General features: G+C 50.0%; 1 protein-coding gene across 4 annotated transcripts in view; it reads left to right on the top strand.

Annotated features, from left to right (window-relative positions):
* Positions 1-2,349: 2,349 nt before the first annotated feature.
* ARRB1 (arrestin beta 1) overlaps positions 2,350-18,699 on the top strand; it is an 87,812-nt gene continuing 71,462 nt past the window's right edge. For 2 of the 4 annotated variants that reach the window (XM_082411298.1, XM_082411303.1), the window contains exon 1: positions 10,765-11,145. In XM_082411298.1, coding sequence (XP_082267424.1) covers positions 11,126-11,145 — 20 coding nt within the window. In that variant the 5' untranslated portion in view covers positions 10,765-11,125. Of the gene's footprint in view, positions 2,684-10,764; positions 11,146-18,699 lie in introns of those variants that run through there. The other 2 variants (XM_082411296.1, XM_082411301.1) reach the window with 2 other exon arrangements.

Genomic DNA, 18,699 nt, shown 5'->3' on the forward strand with positions numbered 1-18,699 from the left:
GGAAGGTTATACCTTTCTAAGAATTTTTCCATTTCTTCCAGGTTGTCCATTTGATTGGCATAGAGTTGCTTGTAGTAGTCTCTTAGGATGCTCTGTTTTTCTGCGGTGTCTGTTGTAACTTCTCCTTTTTCATTTCTAATATTATTGATTTGAGTCCTCTCCCTCTTTTTCTTGATGAGTCTGGCTAATGGTTTATCAATTTTGTTTATCTTCTCAAAGAACCAGCTTTTAGTTTTATTGATCTTTGCTATTGTTTTCTTTGTTTCTATTTCATTTATTTCTGCTCTGATCTTTATGATTTCTTTCCTTCTGCTAGCTTTGGGTTTTGTTTGTTCTTCTTTCTCTAGTTCCTTTAGGTGTAAGTTTAGATTGTTTATTTGAGATTTTTCTTGTTTCTTGAGGTAGGCTTGTAGAGCTATAAACTTCCCTCTTAGAACTGCTTTTGCTGCACCCCATAGGTTTAGGATCGTCCTGTTTTCATCATCATTTGTCTCTATGTATTTTTTTATTTACTCTTTGATTTCTTCAGTGATCTCTTGGTTATTTAGTAATGTATTGTTTAGCCTCCATGTGTTTGTGTATTTTACATTTTTTTCCCTGTAATTGATTTCTAATCTCATAGCGTTGTGGTCAGAAAAGATGCTTGATATGATTTCAATTTTCTTAAATTTACTGAGGCTTGATTTGTGACCTAGGATGTGATCTATCCTGGAGAATGTTCCATGCACACTTGAGAAGAAAGTGTAATCTGCTGTTTTTGGATGGAATGTCCTATAAATATCAATTAAATCTATCTCGTCTATTGTGCCATTTAAAGCTTGTGTCTCCTTATTAATTTTCTGTTTGGATGATCTGTCCATTGGTGTAAGTGAGATGTTAACATCCCCCACTATTATTGTGTTACTGTCGGTTTCCTCTTTTATAGCTGTTAGCAGTTGCCTTATGTATTGAGGTGCTCCTATGTTGGGTGCATATATATTTTAATTGTTATCTTCTTCTTGGATTGATCCCTTGATCATTATGTAGTGTCCTTCCTTGTCTCTTGTAACATTCTTTATTTTAAAGTCTATTTTATCTGATATGAGTATTGCTACTCCAGCTTTCTTTTGATTTCCATTTGCATGGAATATCTTTTTCCATCCCCTCACTTTCAGTCTGTATGTGTCCCTAGGTCTGAAGTGGGTCTCTTGTAGACAGCATATATATGGGTCTTGTTTTTGTATCCATTCAGCAAGCCTGTGTCTTTTGGTTGGAGCATTTAATCCATTCACGTTTAAGGTAATTATTGATATATATGTTCCTATGACCATTTTCTTAATTGTTCTGGGTTTGTTTTTGTAGGTCCTTTTCTTCCTTGTGTTTCCCACTTAGAGAAGTTCCTTTAGCATTTGTTGTAGAGCTGGTTTGGTGGTGCTGAATTCTCTTAGCTTTTGCTTGTCTGTAAGCTTTTGATTTCTCCATCGAATCTGAATGAGATCCTTGCTGAGTAGAGTAATCTTGGTTGTAGGTTCTTCTCTTTCATCACTTTAAGTATATCATGCCACTCCCTTCTGGCCTGTAGAGTTTCTGCTGAGAAATCAGCTGTTAACCTTATGGGAGTTCCCTTGTATGTTATTTGTCATTTTTCCCTTGCTGCTTTCAATAATTTTTCTTTTTCTTTGATTTTTTCCAATTTGATTACTATGTGTCTTGGCATGTTTCTCCTTTGGTTTATCCTGTATGGGACTCTCTGCGCTTCCTGGACTTGGGTGGCTATTTCCTTTCCCATGTTAGGGAAGTTTTTGACTATAATCTCTTCAAATATTTTCTCTGGTCCTTTCTCTCTCTCTTCTCCTTGTGGGACCCCTATAATGCGAATGTTGTTTAATGTTGTCCCAGAGGTCTCTTAGGCTGTCTTCATTTCTTTTCATTCTTTTTTCTTTAGTCTGTTCCACAGCAGTGAATTCCACCATTCTGTCTTCCAGGTCACTTATCCGTTCTTCTGCCTCAGTTATTCTGCTATTGATTCCTTCTAGTGTAGTTTTCGTTTCAGATGTTGTATTGTTCATCTCTGTTTGTTTGTTCTTTAATACTTCTAAGTCTTTGTTAAACATTTCTTGCATCTTCTCGATCTTTGCCTCCATTCTTATTCCGAGGTCCTGGATCATCTTCACTATCATTATTCTGAATTCTTTTTCTGGAAGGTTGCCTATCTCCACTTCTTTTAGTTGTTTTTCTGGGGTTTTATCTTGTTCCTTCATCTGGTACATAGCCCTCTACCTTTTCATCATGTCTATATTTCTGTGAATGTGGTTTTTGTTCCACAGGCTGCAGGATTGTAGTTCTTCTTGCTTCTGCTGTCTGCTCTCTGGTGGATGAGGTTATCTAAGAGGCTTGTGCAAGTTTCCTGATGGGAGGGACTGGTGGTGGGTAGAGCTGGCTGTTGCTCTGGTGGGCAGAGCTCAGTAAAACTTTAATCTGCTTGACTGCTGATGGGTAGGGCTGGGTTCCCTCCCTGTTGGTTGTTTGGCCTGAGGCAACCCAACACTGGAGCCTACCTGGGCTCTTTGGTGGGGCTAATGGCGGACTCTGGGAGGGCTCACGCCAAGGAGTACTTCCCAGAACTTCTGCTGCCAGTGTCCTTGTCCTCACAGTGAGACAGAGCCACCCCCCACCTCTTCAGGAGACCCTCCAACACTAGCAGGTTGGTCTGGTTCAGTCTCCCTAGGGTCACTGCTCTTTTCCCTGGGTCCCGATGCACACACTACTTTGTGTGTGCCCTCCAAGAGTGGAGTCTCTGTTTCCCCCAGTCCTGTTGAAGTCCTACAATCAAATCCCGCTAGCCTTCAAAGTATGATTATCTAGCAATTCTTCCTCCCATTGCTGGACCCTCAGGTTGGGAAGCCTGAGGTGGGGCTCAGAACCTTCACTCTACTGGGTGGACTTCTGTGGTATAAGTGTTCTCCAGTTTGTGAGTCACCCACCCAGCAGTTATGGGATTTGATTTTATTGTGATTGCGCTCCTCCTACCTTCTCATTGAGGCTTCTCCTTTGTCTTTGGATGTGGGGTATTTGTTTTGGTGAGTTCCAGTGTCTTCCTGTTGATGGTTGTTCAGCAGTTAGTTGTGATTCTGGTGTTCTCGCAAGAGGGAGTGAGAGCACGTCCTTCTACTCCACCATCTTTGTCTTTTTCTTTCCTGTTTTCTGATTGATTCTTTTTACCAGGAGTCCTTTCTTGTTGTATGGATCCAATATAATGTCAAATTAGAATTTATTTCTAATCATAAGGTTCTAAATGCTGTTTATTGGATTTAAATGATCAGAATTACCCTCTAAATAAAGCACAAAAGACTTAATTACGGTTACAGAGTATATGTAAATATTAGAACTCTTGGCAATGTAAAAGTAACAGTATAGCTGTCAGAGTCAGAAGGTTGGGGTGGAGGAGAGATGGAACAGAGTACAGGGGCTAATTTCTTCATTTTATACAGTAGAAATCACAAGATATTGCTAAAGCGGATGAAAGTGTAAATAAAGGTTCATTGAGCTTGAAGTAGTAATGAACAGAATAAACTAACACTATAACTACCACAATGTGGAAGAAATTGGAAGATGAGCAGTAGTGTAAGTGAGCAGATGTCTTCATTTTTTTCATGAGGGGAGTCACTAAATATTAATCCAGTTGATAAATCAAGAAATGGAGGTATATGCATATTCGCCAGATTTGATCAATTTGATGATGGTAAAAGCCATCACATCTCAAATCAGAAAAGCTTACTGGTTTCCTTTAAAGAGGGGGCCTAGAGCAGGGTGGGATGGGGTGGAGTAAGACTGACTTTTTCCTTAGTAACATTCTGTATTAAAGCATTTAAAAATATATATTACGTTTTTAAAGTAATATTTTATAAAAATAATTTAAATGTATGTAAATGTTGAACACTGGTTCAAAAGCTAGTGCTTGATAGAATGCGCAAGGTGGGAATGGCAATGACAGGGCTGGATGAGGCTGAGGGTGTGTAAGCTTGTGGCTGCAGAACACAGCCCTGCTTGGGTAGAGGTGTTCCCAGAGGCAGGGCCCCTTCCCTCTGCTCCTTTAGCATGTTCATTCATCCAACAGCTTACCTAGCACTTGCTGAGCTTCAGATCCTGTTTTGGAGCTGGGGATAGGGAGCCATCTTTGCCCTTGAAATTGAAATCAATCTCTTACAAAAGACTGCTCACCTTAGAGCTGGCACTCCCCACCATGGGAAGGGTCTAGTCCATTTGACTTTCCTTTTCAGGACAAGGGAGGTGGAGGTAGGATTCCTGGGAGGTATGGTGATCAACCCTCCTGGTTTGCCCGCCATTATACTGGTTTTATAACTGAAAGTCCTTTATCTCAGGAAACCCCTCTGTCCTGGGCAAACCTGGGCACTTGATCACCCTTTCCGAGGGGACAATTGCTAGCTCCATCTGTCACTTCTCCTCAGTCTTTGTTCTGCTGGAGGAGATCAAGGAACCCACGGCTCGTGGGAGTCATCTCTAGAGTTGACAGCATGCTCTGCTTTCTGAATTTTGGAGGGTCTGCAGTAGTAGGGTAGTCAGGGTGAAGATCAGGGAGCTGGTGATTCTGATTTCTGGATGGCTAAGGTGAAGGGAGAGAGGACTCCAAGGAACGGAGCTAGGAGAGGTGGCGTGGGGTAGATTAAGGTAGGGTGGTTTCTTCGCCTCTAAAATTGCGTGTCTGAGGGGCATACAGTTTCTTGTTTTGTTTTTTTCTTGAATTTTTGAATTTTATTTTATTTAATTTTTATACAGCAGGTTCTTATTATTTATCTATTCTATACATATTAGTGTATATATGTCAATCCCAATCTCCCAATTCATCCCATCACCTCCCACCCCCCACCCCCCGCCACTTTCCACCCTTGGTGTCCATACGTTTGTTCTCTACATCTATGTCTCTATTTCTGCTGAGGGGCATACAGTTTGACCTTGGGAGGAGACCAGATTGTTAGGCCCATTTCATTCCTTAAAATGCACTTATTTAATAAGTATTTATTGGGCACCTACTATGTACTGCACACGATTATTGTTACATTACACTTCTTCATTAATTCAGCCCTGTTTAGACTCTGGGGATGCAGCAAGGGACCAAACAGATTCACATACAAAAATGGAGTTTACAATATAGAAGGGAATGTTGACAATTGACCTGTGGGCCTCTTTCCCTTCCATTAATCTATTTGTCTATTCTTACACCAGTACTGTTCTGTCTTCTTCTTTTTTTAAAAAAAATATTTATTTATTTATTTATTTTGGGTGCCATGTCCTAGTTGCAGCACGCAGGATCTCCGTTGAGGCATGAGGGATCTTTTAGCTGCAGCATAAGGACTTCTTAGTTGCAGCATGCATGTGGGATCTAGTTTCCCGACCAGGGATCGAACCCGGCAGCCCTGCATTGGGAATGAGGAGACTTACCCACTGGACCACCAGGGAAGTCCCTGTCTTCATTATTATAGCTTGATTTTATGTTTTTAAATCATGTAGTGTGGGTTCTCCAACTTTGTCTCTTTTTTTCCCCAAGATTGATTTAGCTTTTTCCACATAAATTTCTCATATAAAGGTCTACTAAAGAAAAAGCTTGGGCTTCCCTGGTGGCGCAGTGATTGAGAATCTGCCTGCCAATGCAGGGGACACGGGTTCGAGCCCTGGTCTGGGAAGATCCCACATGCCGTGGAGCAACTAAGCCCATGCGCCACAACTACTGAGCCTGCGCTCAAGAGCCCACAAGCCACAACTACTGAGCCCACGTGCCACAGCTACTGAAGCCTGCGTGCCTACAGCCCGTGCTCCGCAACGAGAGAAGCCACTGCAATGAGAAGCCCGCGCACCGCAATGAAGAGTAGTCCCCACTCACCGCAACTAGAGAAAGCCTGCACACAGCAACGATGACCCAACACAGCCAAAAAACAAAAAACAAAACAAACAAATAAATAAATTTATTAAAAAAAATAAATATAAGTGGTGAGGACTGAAAGCCTGGCCTTATTCCTGATCTTACGGGGAAATCATTCAGTACTTCAACTTTAAGTGTCATGTTAGCTGTAGGCTTTTTATAGTTTCTCTTTATTAAGTTGAGGAAGTTCCCTTCTACTGCATTTCACAGTAAAGGGGATATTTGTCTTTTTTTTTTTTTTTGCTACTCAGCCTTTAAACTCCTTACTCATGTTTGGGGAATCCTCCACCCTTTGAGTCTTGGAGTAAGTTAAAGCCTGCCTTGCAGTATGGTAATCACAAATGCCAACCACACAGATTCTCAGTGTCCTTGCAGCACATGGACACTGAGAATCTGTGTGGTTGGCATTTGTGATTCCATACTGCAAGGGTAGGATCACATGACCTAGGGCAAGGGCACATGACTAGGCTCAGCCAATCAGATGCATAGGGGACTTTGACTCAAAGATGTAGAGCCAGCAAAGAATCCATTCTGGTGACAGAGGTGACAGTGGCCATATCTTGCTTCTGGGGTAGCAGTAGGGCTAGGTTTGGTTCTGGCAATAGTGGGGGTATGAGTTGTGGTATCCATCGTTCAGCAGTAGTAGCTACATGACTATCTTGCCAATACGTTCTTTGTATGATTAAGTCAGCCAGAACTGGTTTCTGTTGATTACAAATAAGAACCTTGAATTGTCCACCTAGTTAAATACCAGTAAGCCCACCATAAAGAAATCTTGTTAGACAAACTGGAGATCTTGTTAGACAAATGTAAAGCAGCCTCTGCCATACTGGGGAGCTGACCCATCTGTGAGCCTTCTTCCTCAGGATATGGCTCTCATCCTCCTTTCCAGCTCCTACCCTCCCCTCTCTGTGCTTTGGCCACAGATCCATCTGAATCCTTCCGAAGTGTCATGCCCTTTCCTTCCTCCCTGGCTTTGCAGCTGTTGAGTATCTTCTCCCTGGAATGCAGTTACCATCCCTCCCTAAACTGCTGACACTGCCTGCTAATTGGTCTCCCCCTCCACACCCCCTCAGGCCCATGTCCAGTCCACATTTCATACAACGGCCAGAGCTGTCTTCCCAAAATATATGTCTGAGCATGTCACCACTCTGTTTAAAATCTTTCAAAGCTTCTTTATTGATCTTTGGATAAAGACTAAATTCCTTAACACGACCCTCCAGGCTCAGCATGGTCAGGCTCCTACCTACCTCTCCAGCTTACTGGAAGACACTTAGAGGCAGAAGCAGGGGACTGGATTGAGATGGAATGAGGGGGGCAAAGGAGGAGTCAAGGATGACACCCAGATTTCTGGTTGGGGCAGAGGCAGGGAAGCTCCTTAGTTTATTCACCTTTAAGATCTCAAAGGTGTGTACTAGTCAGCCTCACATCTTTTGCTGAACAGGGAGCTGAAAACTCATCCACCCACCCACCCACTCACTCACACTTCAGTCTGACAGTCAACTACCTGAACAGCCAAGCAGAGGCTTTAGGAGTGAGCTGCAGCTCTTTTATTTTTATGTCTTTGGCTTAGGCACTTTCCCTCCCAGTGTCTTCCTTTTCTCATCTATAAAGCAGGAATAATATCAATACTTTCTCTCTTCCCTGCCCTTTCCTTCTCTCTCCCTCCCTCCCTCTCTCCTTGATAAAAAATTATTGTAAGTGGTAAATTTCAGGCATGTGACTGGCCCAAGTTGGAACATAGCTGGAGATGACCATCTCCTATGAGCCTCAGTAATAGAATCTATTTGTCTTTTAGAAAAATCACTCTGGTTTTCAGGTGGAGGATGTATTGCAAATAAGTTGAGACAGGAAAGAAGGGGTCTCCAGTCTTCTCAACCCTTGGAGAAATGTGTGGGGAGGTGGGCTGCATGGAGGGTGGAACAAACAGACCTGCCCCAAAACTCAGGGTAATCCTGGATCCACCGCTGTCCACAGTCCGTCCCTCAGCACGTGCTGTCGGCTCTACCTCCAAATTTAGATGAACCCCTTTACTTCTCTTATTTTTTTTGGCCATGCTACATGGCTTGTGGGATCTTAGTTCCCCGACCAGGGATCGAACCTGGGCCTCCTGAGTGGAAGTGTGGAATCCTAACCACTGGACCACCAGGGAAGTCCCACACCTTTACTTCTCTTCATTTCTGCTGCCATCACCTTAGTCCAACCACCATCCGTTCTCTCTGACCTACTCCAATAATGGGATGCCCCGCCTCTGCTCCTGTCTCGCTCCAAAACAACTCCATCCAACAGCCAGTGACCTTTAAAAATGTAAAGTAGGTACTGTTACTCATTTCCTAAGTCCTCCGCCGGCTCCCCAAACTCCTCAGCCTTAGCCACAAGCCTGCACGGTCCGCACCACTCCTTCCCTGTTCACCCAAACCCAGGCACCCTGTCCTTCCTTGCTCCTGTGCTTCAGGAAGGCCCAGCTTCTGTCCTCGCCGCCCTCTCTGCCTGGGTGGCCCTTCCCCTGGCTCTCCCCGCACACCGCACATCGCTGAGTCCTCCCCTGCAGGTCTCTGCCCAGAGGTTGTCTCCTTGAAGAGCTTCTTTCTAAGTACACTTGCCCCCATCACTCTTTGTTCCATCACTTTTATTTCCTTCATAACACTTATCACTGCCTGAAATTAGACTTTTTATATTTATAGAGGTATCCTCAACATTACTGCTTTTAAATTTTTATTAATTTTAATTCTACTAGGAATACATAACTATGTTGCCCAAAGAGCCTGACAGGTAAACTCCTCTTCTCCCAGTGAGATCCCTCACTGAAATGACAGCTCCATTTGTCCTATTGACCATGATTTGTAAGTTCCTAGAACCATGCATGCATGGCACATTCCACAAACAGTTAATGAATGAAGAGTGAATCAAGGGCCACACTCTCGCTCTACCACATATTAGCTTCCCTTTGGGGAGGGCTGGAGGAGGAGGAATCAGAGGCCAAAGTCCAGAGGAGGCAACGGATTTGGGCAAACTACTTAGTTTCTCCAACTATCAGTTTGCTCATTTATTAAAAAAAAAAAAAGGGAAAAGAGCATTTATCTCATAGAATTGTGAGCATCAAGTAGTGCCAGGCACACCATACACCCCCTCATGAAGTTTATAGTCTAGTGGGGGGGTGGGCAGTGGGGACGTACTTGAAACGCTGCATGTTGATTCCATAGTTTACCAATCTGTTCAGTGGCCCTAGAATTTTAGAGCCTTGCTTTCCAAACTGGGCTGGAAACAGCTATGTGGGAACAGGGGTTACCCTGAAACCATCCGATGCATCTTCCTGGACTGTTTGTTTTACTTGAAAGTAATTTACAGCATTATGTTTTATAGTAAACTAAACACAAAGACTTATTGAGTCAAATGCAGAATTTGCCTGAATTTTAAAATTCAGGTGCTTTGGGCATCATCATGAGGAGAGGCACTGGAGATCATGTGGGAGGGTTGAACCCCTGTTTTCTAGGTGGGGAAATGGATGCAGAGAGTGGCCAGACCCGGCCTCTCCATCCTGGTTAGGGTCCTCTCTGGCTCACTCGGTAAGCCTCCTGTCATCATGCAGGACGCTGGTGTGCTCTTCTCAAGTCCCTGACCTCAGCAGAAACAGCAGGTAGCTTCCTCTCCTTCCCCTGTGGGAGTGAGGGTGAAGCCCAGAGGCCAAGGCCAGGAGGAAGGTTCTGGGCCCTAATCCAACTCTCCTAATTCCTAACATTGTCCAGACCCTGGACCACCCTGCCTGCCCATCAACACTTCCTCTTCTCAACCATACACCGATCTGGACATAATTATAGTAATTATACTGGGATATCCTTTCCCAATTATGTAAAACCAGCGTAGGTAACTGCTTCTGAGCATAATTACAGGAGATGTTTACAGACTCACAATCACATCAGAGTAAATGATAGCTTCCTTTCCTCCCATTAATACACCAATATTAGGGCCCTATCAGGGCCAATTAGTCAAATCCCAGCAGTGAGGGGGTGGGAAAGACCTCACACTCTCCCACCACCTGCAAAGCAAGAAGGGATCTCAGGGTCCCAGCCAGGATTTTACAGGACACCCAGAAGCCTGCAGAAGTATGGGCTAACATTCACTGGACACCTACTGTGTGTCAGGCACTCAGGGTAGGCCAGCAAACACCTAGGAACAATTCTGCACGCTGGTGTTAATATCCCACTTTACATGTTTGTAGACTGGTTCTGAGAGGGCTGGTGTCCAGGGTCACCCACAACAGACCATGAAGCTAGGAGGGGGCTTTTCCATTATGCAACTCAACCGGCCAGACTCCCAGGCCACAGCGCCGCCAGCTCTATGCCCCCTTCCTTATCTCCTCTTTTCAATGCTTCCTCTTCCGTGGCAGTCACCAAAGCTACCCCTGCTCGCCTCCGGTCCCCCTCCCACCCTCATCAGTTCCCCAGCGTTGACACTGCCTTCTCTGGCCCCCTCCGCCCCTTCTTCCTGTCCCTGTGGGGTTGTAATCTCTCCAGAAGGGCGGGGATAGGGTGGGGCATAGGGCGAAGGCCACAGCTGGCACCCAAAGTTTCCCACCGACCCCCACCAGGGGCTCCGCCCGGAGCTCTGCCCTGGGGTCGCGGGCACACCTTCGGCGTCCACGCTCCCGCACACGCAAAGGCCGCCCCCCGGCGTGCGCAGGGGAGCGCGCCTGCACACACGCACACCGCACAAAGACGTGCACCCCGCTCCAGCCAGGCAAACGCACCCCCAATCGGTAGAGCACGCAGCGGTGCACACGCACCCTCGCGTGCACACACGCGCACGTATACCCACCCCAGCGTGCGCCCTCACGTACACACACACGCACGCACACACAAGCCGGACAGCATCCTTGTGGACCCCTAATGCCGACCTCAGGGCCCTGACGCGTCCGGGCCCTGCCCAGCGGCTGGCTCGGCGGCGCGCACACACGCGCACACGGGCCCACGCGCGCCCTCCCAGCTCGGCTGCTCGGCTCCCCAGCTCCCCGGCTCCCCGCCCCGGCCGCGGCGGGCGCTGTGCGGCGGGCGCTGTGCGGCGCGGCGGGACCGGGCGGGGGCGGCGGCCGGGAGCGCGGAGGAGGCGGAGCAGGAGCCGGGAACCGGCTGGCTCGCGCCCCTCCTGCCGGCCGGGGATTTTCCAGCCTGGGCGCTGACGCCGCGGACCTCCCTGCGGCCGCCGCGGACCATGGGCGACAAAGGGACGCGGTGAGTGCGGGCGGCGGCCGGTCCGGGGCGCGTGGGGCGACCCGGGCGAGGGCGCGGGCAGGGGTTCTAGTCCGCGTCCCGGCTGTGCGTGCGCAGCCACCCCGGCACCGCCGGCGCCTGCTCCGCGGCGGCTCTCGGCTCTCCTCCACCCGAGGTCTCCAGTGTGGTCGCCAGCAGGGCCAGGGGCGCGGGGACGGAGCGATGAGGACCTGGCCGCGGAGACACACTCACACGCACTCACTCGCTGACACCCAGCACTGGCCAGCCGGCACAGGGACGCAGGGGGCACGTTGACACACAAAGGCACACGCTTATGTGGACACACGGGCACACTCATGCATGGGCGCGCTCATGCTGGCACACACACTGACATTCACTGCCACATGTCAGCACATCCAGTGACACACTGTCACACACTCACTGGTACACATTCATCAACACGTTCTTGCTGACATTCATGTTGGCATACACAGGTCACACTTCAACACATACCAGTGCTAACGCACCTTCATGCTGGCGCACACATGTTGGCCGACCCTGATACATACACTGTCACTTGCACTGACCTTAACAAACACTCTCACTGAGACACACACGTTCTTACCCTTACAAACAGGAATGCTTATGTTGGCATGTCTCTCACCAACACAGTGTTCAACAGGCTACACCAACGCTGACCCCCACAGACACACATCAGACTAATGCCCACACCGACGCCCCAGGTCACATGCCAACAGCCCCTGGCCGCTGATACACTCCAGGTCCCTGCAGGTGGAGAAGTGGAAACACACGCACCACACAGGGTGGGAGGCCCCCTGGAGCCTGGGAAAATGCCTCCCATCCACATTTCCTTTCCCTCTGACCTCCCCAAGGCCTGCGGTGGTGGCCGGGATCTGCTTGAGCTGGGGGTGGGGAGGGCCCTCCTGTCTCCTTAGGAGCCTGCCCTGCTCAGAAAGAGAGAGGGATGCCTCTGAAATGGGAAACTGGGACAGAAAGGGGAGGGGGCTGGGGCCCAAGACAAGCCCCGGTCAGGCACTCAGCTTTGTCACCCTAGTTCTACCCCGTCCCTCAGCCAACTCCCTTAAGTTCTGATACAAGCTTCTCCCTTAGCTCCTCTTACCCCTTCTGCAACCCCCTTATTCATTCTTTTCTTTCTTTACCCTCTTCTGTCCTTGTGCCCCACTTCTCCCTCCTCTCTTCCCTCTCTCCACCCTCCCTTACTCTCTCCTTGCTTCCAGTAATTATTTATTGAGTGCCTGGGGTGTACAAGGTATAGTGTGGGGATCAAAGATGTCCAAAACCTGTTCCTTCCCCAAAGGAGCTAATAGACTAGAGAGAAACGGCCCCCGTGGTCATCATGTTTCGGGACCACTGACAAAGCAACGTACCACTCACTGCCATCTGACACTGTCTCTCAACAACCTGAGAAAAGTCTTTTTTTTTTTTTTAACACATTTAAAAATTTTATTTATTTATTTTTGGCTGTGTTGGGCTTTGTTGCTGCGCGCGGGCTTTCTTTAGTTGCGGCGAGCGGGGGCTACTCTTCGTTGCGGTGCGTGGGCTTCTCATGGCGGTGGCTTCTTTTGTTGCAGAGCAAGGGCTCTAGGCGCATGGCCTTCAGTAGTCGTGGCACATGGGCTCAGCAGTTGTGGCTCGCGGGCTCTAGAGCGCAGGCTCAGTAGTTGTGACGCATGGGCTTAGTTGCTCCGCGGCATGCGAGATCTTCCTGGACCAGGGCTCGAACCCGTGTCCCCTGCATTGGCAATGGATTCTTAGCCACTGTGCCACCAGGGAAGCCCCAACCTGAGAAAAGTCTTTCAGAGATTATTTCCATTTTCCAGAAGAAGAAACTGAGGCTCAGAGATAACTTGTGCTCCTAAGTTTTAGAAACTGCTTCCCAGCCATCCTCCTGACGGCTCTGCAAGGAGGTTAGCTTTCCTCTTCCTGTTTTCCAGAGGAGGAACCAGAGCTTAGAGAGGTTACCTGACTTGCTTAAGGTCAAGAGGGGTCAGAGACAGGACAGAGGCTGGAGTTTACTTGGTCCATTTCTCTGTGGCTCACCCTTGGGCACTGTCACGCCCCTCGTGGGCCCTGGTTTGAGGCCCAAGAGGGATGGCCTGCTCTGTGTGTGGAGGCCCAGCTGGTGGTGGAGGCTGCAGAAGATCGTGAGGCATCTGCATTCACCTTGATGGCTAGTCCCCATTGCTGAACTGGTGGCTCATGTCTCTGTCCTCAGCAGGAGCATGTGTGACCCTCTCCTCCACCACATCCATGTCCCCCATTGCCAAGATCCTCCTGACAGCTGAGGTCAGACTCTTCTCCCTGCAGGGAGTCAGGAGCCCTTCTTCCTCTCTCATTCCTCACGTGCTACTTCACCATCAGGGTGACTCAGCCCCTCTTGGGCCTTGGTTAGCCTCACTGTGACTTGGGGGAAAGTGTCATTGTTATCCTGCTGGCATAGGTTGTCAGCAGGATGGGACACCATGAGCAGCCAGGCACCTGTTGGAGACCCAATCTTTGGGGCCAAGCATTTTCCAAGACTCCCCCTTCTCTGCCTCTGACTCACTGGGGCAGCTTGAGGACCTTGGACAATGGTCCTCACCTCTCTGGACCTTAGTGTTCCTGTCTGTAAATTGTAGCTATCAATACCTACCATTTTCAGGGCTCTCCCTGTGTTTTCTGAATATACTGGGCAGGGGAGGAAGCGCTGCCAGAAGGCTGGTGCCCAGGCCCGGCTATGGTCCATGTGACGGTGGCCCTGCTCTCTCTTCCGGTCTCCCCTGTAGTCCCAGGAGGCCTCCCTCTCCCTTCCAGACAGGTTTCCTGAGTAATTTGGAAGAGAAAGACAAAATCAGTAATGGGCTGTACCTTGCCTTGTTCTGTAAACCATGGGATTCTACTTTATCTCTGACTTAGAAGAAGAGGCTTGCAAGTATCCAATACTCTAAGGATCAAGAGTCGTTGCATCCATCCTGCACCTGGATTTTCAACCCCCACATGAAAGTGACAATGAGAATTAATCAGAAACTGTCACTGCCCTCTAGGGAGTCCCAGGGTCAAGGGGGAAAGAGGGCATGAGACGAATACCTGGATAGGACTAATTACAGGTAGTGTGATGACTGCTCTAACAAGTGCTCTAGGAGCAATCATACAGCCATTCAACAAACGTTGACTGAGTGCCGGGGCTGGCGGTTCAGAGATGAATGGCTCTACTCTGCTTCCAAAAGACTGAGAGCAGAGCAGATGATTATAATGCAGGGTGACATGTGCTGTGGGAGGCTGAAGGAGGAGTCCCCCGCCCAGTCTTGGCAGGGGGCATGGTGAGGGAAGCTTTCCTGGGAAGGAGGTGGCATTGGAGCAAGGGGGTGGGACTGGGGACGTCATTCCTGGCCAGGGGTGCAGAATGTGACAAGGCTTGGAGGCATGAAGCAGCCTGCGGGTTGGGCTGGGGTGATGGGTGCGAGTGAACACGGGCCAGTTATCAACAGGCTGGGATGTCAAGCTAAGGAGAGAAGATTTTCTCCCTAAGTCCCTGGTGACTCAGAGAGGACTGCGGGGAGGGGAGGGATGGGAGCAGATTTTTGTTTTAGAGGGATGCCTTTGGCAGTGGCAAGGAGGGGCAGGCCTGGATGCAGGGAGACCAGTGAGGAGGCTGAGGAGGAGCCTGAGAGAAGGCGAGATCCGAGCTAAGGCTTTGGCAAGGATGGAACCGAGAAAGATGAACAAGGAGCTGGAGTCCATTAGCCTTACTGCCTGGATGCCTGGTATGTGTCAGGTTTACATGCATGATCTCGTTTGGTTCTCCCTATGATCCTATTAGCATAAGGATTGTTGTTCCCATTTTACAGACCAGGAAACAGACTAGGAGAGATTCAGTAATTTGTCCACTGCCATTCAGCCAACGAGCTTCTGAACCCAGGCCCGTCTGTCCTGCTGCTCCTTGCTTTCACTCAGACGGACGGGGTTGTCTGGCTCATAGGTGGCCTCCCCCATCTCCCTGGCGGCCTCATTCTCAAGTTTTGCGTCCCTTCTGGTTCTTGCTGTTCCCACTAATTCAACTGGCAATATACAGGATCAAAGTTAAACAACAGGAGGGACTTCCTGAGAGGTGATGGGATGGAGTGGCATTTCGTTTCCTACAGATGTTTATGAACTCTTCTTTTTTGACAGAGAAGGAGGGTGGGTGTGATGGGGACACGTAATCACCAGCTCTCTGTGAACCTTGGCTGTTGTCTCTCTTGGTGGTTAAGCTCTGTGTGATCCATCTTGGCTGGAACATGGGGGAAGTCCTGTGGCTTTGGCCAGGGGCGCTTATGGGGCTGCTAGGAGTGGAAGCATTGAGCTTGACCCATCTTCTCTGATCCTTGACTCCGGGCTGGTCTCTGGGCTTCACACGTCTCCCCAGTTCTCTTCCTTCCGAGTTTGGGCCTCCTTGCCCAGGGTTGAAACCTCCCACTGGCATGGGTTCAGGGGTCCTGAGTCATGTGTGTGCCATACCGCGGGGCTGTGGCAATGGAAGAACAATAGCCTGGGAGTCAGCACGCCCCAAGTGGCCTCCTGGTCTCTGCCAGGCCATCCTCCACAGCGACCATGCTGACCATATCTTGAGGCCTGCAGGGGGTGGCAGCTTCACAGGGAGTCAGGTTGGAAGTTGAGGAAGATGTAGGGAGGCTTCTGCATAGATAGGTCCGGATCTTGGGGCAGGGATGGACGTGGGAGGCAGGGATTTGAAAGTCTTCCGGTTAGAGATGGTGTTTGACTTGGGGATTATGGATGACATGGTACAGGGAGGGGGAGAAGATAGAGCGTATGAAGAGAGGATGGCTGGGGGCATTTGAGGCTTTGGAGAACACCCATGCCTGGGGGTGGAGAGAGGAGGAGGGAGAGAATAGGGGAGGCTGTGTCTTGGGAGCCAAAGGTCAGGGAAGGACCAACAGAGGATGAGCTTGGGAAAGACCCCTGGGATTTAGGCAGAAGGTAGTGGCTGGTGACTTGGTGAGAGGGGTTTTGATGGAGCCATGAGGGCAAAGCTGGGCTACAGCGGGCAGAGGAGAGAAGAGAAGGACCTTGCTTTTCCCGTGCCTGGAGCTGGGAGGGAGCCTCTCGGAAGAAGGGTATGAGGCCCTGGGCTGGGGGTGGTGGGGTTTCCGGGTGTGGGGACCTGGGGGGTGAGGCTCAGCTGGGGACTGGGGGGAACATTGCAGAGGCGTCAGCTGGTCACAGGGGGGCATGTCTGTGCTGGCTCCTGAAAGAGGGGCCGCTGACTCAGGCAGGGGGTCTTGAGAAAGACTTCCTGGAGAAGGTGCCCCCAGAGCTGGGTCCTGGGGCACAAGGAAGGCTTAGGTGTTCTAGACAGAAGGAAGGGCCTAGGCCAACGTGCAGGTGCGGGAGTGTGAGGGGTGAGGCTGCCGAGGGAGGTGGCAGCCCTGGTGAGCAGGCTTTGGGTGCTGGGGTGGGTGGGTTTCAAGGTACTTTCTACTCAGGTATTCACACCTCAGGTGTCTTTGTTTCCCAGGTGGTGAGCTCCTTGTGATTTGGGGCTACCTCTGTTTCCTGTTTGCTGGTCCATTATCCAGCTCTGGGTCTGGTTCACAGGAGATGCCTGGCAGGGATTTGTTGACAGGACTGAACTCCTTTCTCCCTTCTTGCCTCTGCTGTCAGCCCAAGGGCTGGCTCCCTGAGTGCTGAAATTAGCTCTTTCCCATTAGGGAATCCTAAGGATGGAAGCCATGCTTCCCACATTAGACCGGCTGTTGGGGGGGGGGGTCTCCTCCATCAGACTGGGAAGTTGTGAGGGAGATTACCACCCCTATCAGAACGGGCTTCCTGCAAGTGAAGCCTGTTTCTCCCCCATCAGATAGGCTTCTGCAGGTGGGAGCCATGTCTCCTACATCAGGCGGGGGGCTCCTGGGGGTGGAGCATGTCTCCAGGACAAGCCCTGGAATTAGAACAGGGCACCCTTATGGTTCCTGGGCACCCTCCTTCCCTCCTGTGTGCAGGATGGGTCCTGCCCCAGGGGTGGCTTGAGTCCTAGTAGGGGGATATAGATCAGAGGGGGTGGGACAGGGCAGGGTGGCTGCTTTTGAGAGGGGAACAAAGGACACTGTTGTCCCAGCCCCCTCCCTCCCTCCCTCCCAAGGGGCCCTGGCAGGGTCATCACTCTGGAGACGCACCTCCTCCTTCCTGGGCCTGGCCCCATCTTTAGTCCCACTTGAGAGGAACTGCTTGTTCCTTCCCAAGAGACCCGGTGCCAGATGAGGCCCCCAGGGGGCCAGACCCCAGGGACCGGACCAGACAGGTCCCTGGAGTTCTGTGTGATTGAAGTCACCGCAACCACTGAGCTGCTTTCCCTCTGCCTGGGGCTGGGCCTGTCCTGGCTGAGACCATAGCCAGTGGGTCCTTCTGTAACTGGAGAGGGATCTCGAGCAGGTAGGGTGTTGTGGTCCATGTCAGGCCAGCGGGAGGCAGGACTCCTCACTCAAGGTCTGAGGGGTTCAGTGTCCGTGCAGGGTGCAGCCTCTCTCCAGGGTGTACTCAGAAGCCCAGAAGCTGAATGAGTATGGACCCGCACAAGGCAGGGGCTCCCTCGCATCCTGGCCGTGGGCCTCTGGCCCCACAACTGGTCCTCCTGGTCCTTTTGCAGCCTCACCCCCTTCGCCCAGCCTGTGCAGTCAGTGGGCATGGATGCATTTTGGCAGAGGACCAGGGAGGGGGCGGGGAGTGGACTGCTGGGATGTGCCATCCCCGGAGGGTCCCAGAGATACGCTCTAATGCTTGCTCAGTGCTGGAGGGGAGAAATGGGGGATTGGGCAGCTCAGGCCTCTGCCCCACACTGGTGGGACTGAGACTGCTGGGTGGCTGAGGGTTGTGTTCTTTCCTGTGAGACCAGGTCCTCGCCTGGGCAGCCTTCTGCCTCCCAAAGCACCTGCAGGAACCGGCAGGCAGGCAGGTCCTGGAAAGTTTCATTTTCTCTGCCCAGGCTGTGCCCTCCTTTAGGTGCTCCCAGTGCCCTCTGTGATCTGATTAGCATGTATTAGAGGCTGATTAGTATAGTGGTTAGGCTCTAGGAAGAACCAGGTTTCCTGGTTTCAAATGCCAGCTCTGCCACTTACCAGCCTGGCAACCTCTGCTGATTATTTAACCCATTCTCTGCTGCAGCTCCCTCATCTGTAAAATGGGTTAGCAATAGTGCCTGCATGATACGTTGTTTTGAGGATTAAATGAGTTAAAATAGGTACAGCTCGGGGACAAGTCCATGGAACAAGTGCCGTGTTACATGCGGTTAGTTCACGACACCCTTCCTGTCCTTCAAGACCTGGATCACACATGGCCTCCTTCTCTGGGAAGCCCTCACTGATCTCCAAGTGCCTTGTGACTTTTTTTTTTTCGCCATATATTCATTCTCTCTCTCTTCTCTTTCTGTTGGCACTCATCCCTCTGTCTCTTCGTGGGTCCTGGTTATTTGCACACTTGTGATGTCCTCTGTGTGAGGCCAAGGGCACCTGTCCTGGGTCTGTTGTCCCTTTGCACCTGTGCAGACCTGGCATGGCACTG

This window comes from Balaenoptera physalus (assembly GCF_965194825.1).
Source record: "Balaenoptera physalus genome assembly, chromosome: 10".
Classification (NCBI taxonomy): Eukaryota; Metazoa; Chordata; class Mammalia; order Artiodactyla; family Balaenopteridae; genus Balaenoptera; species Balaenoptera physalus.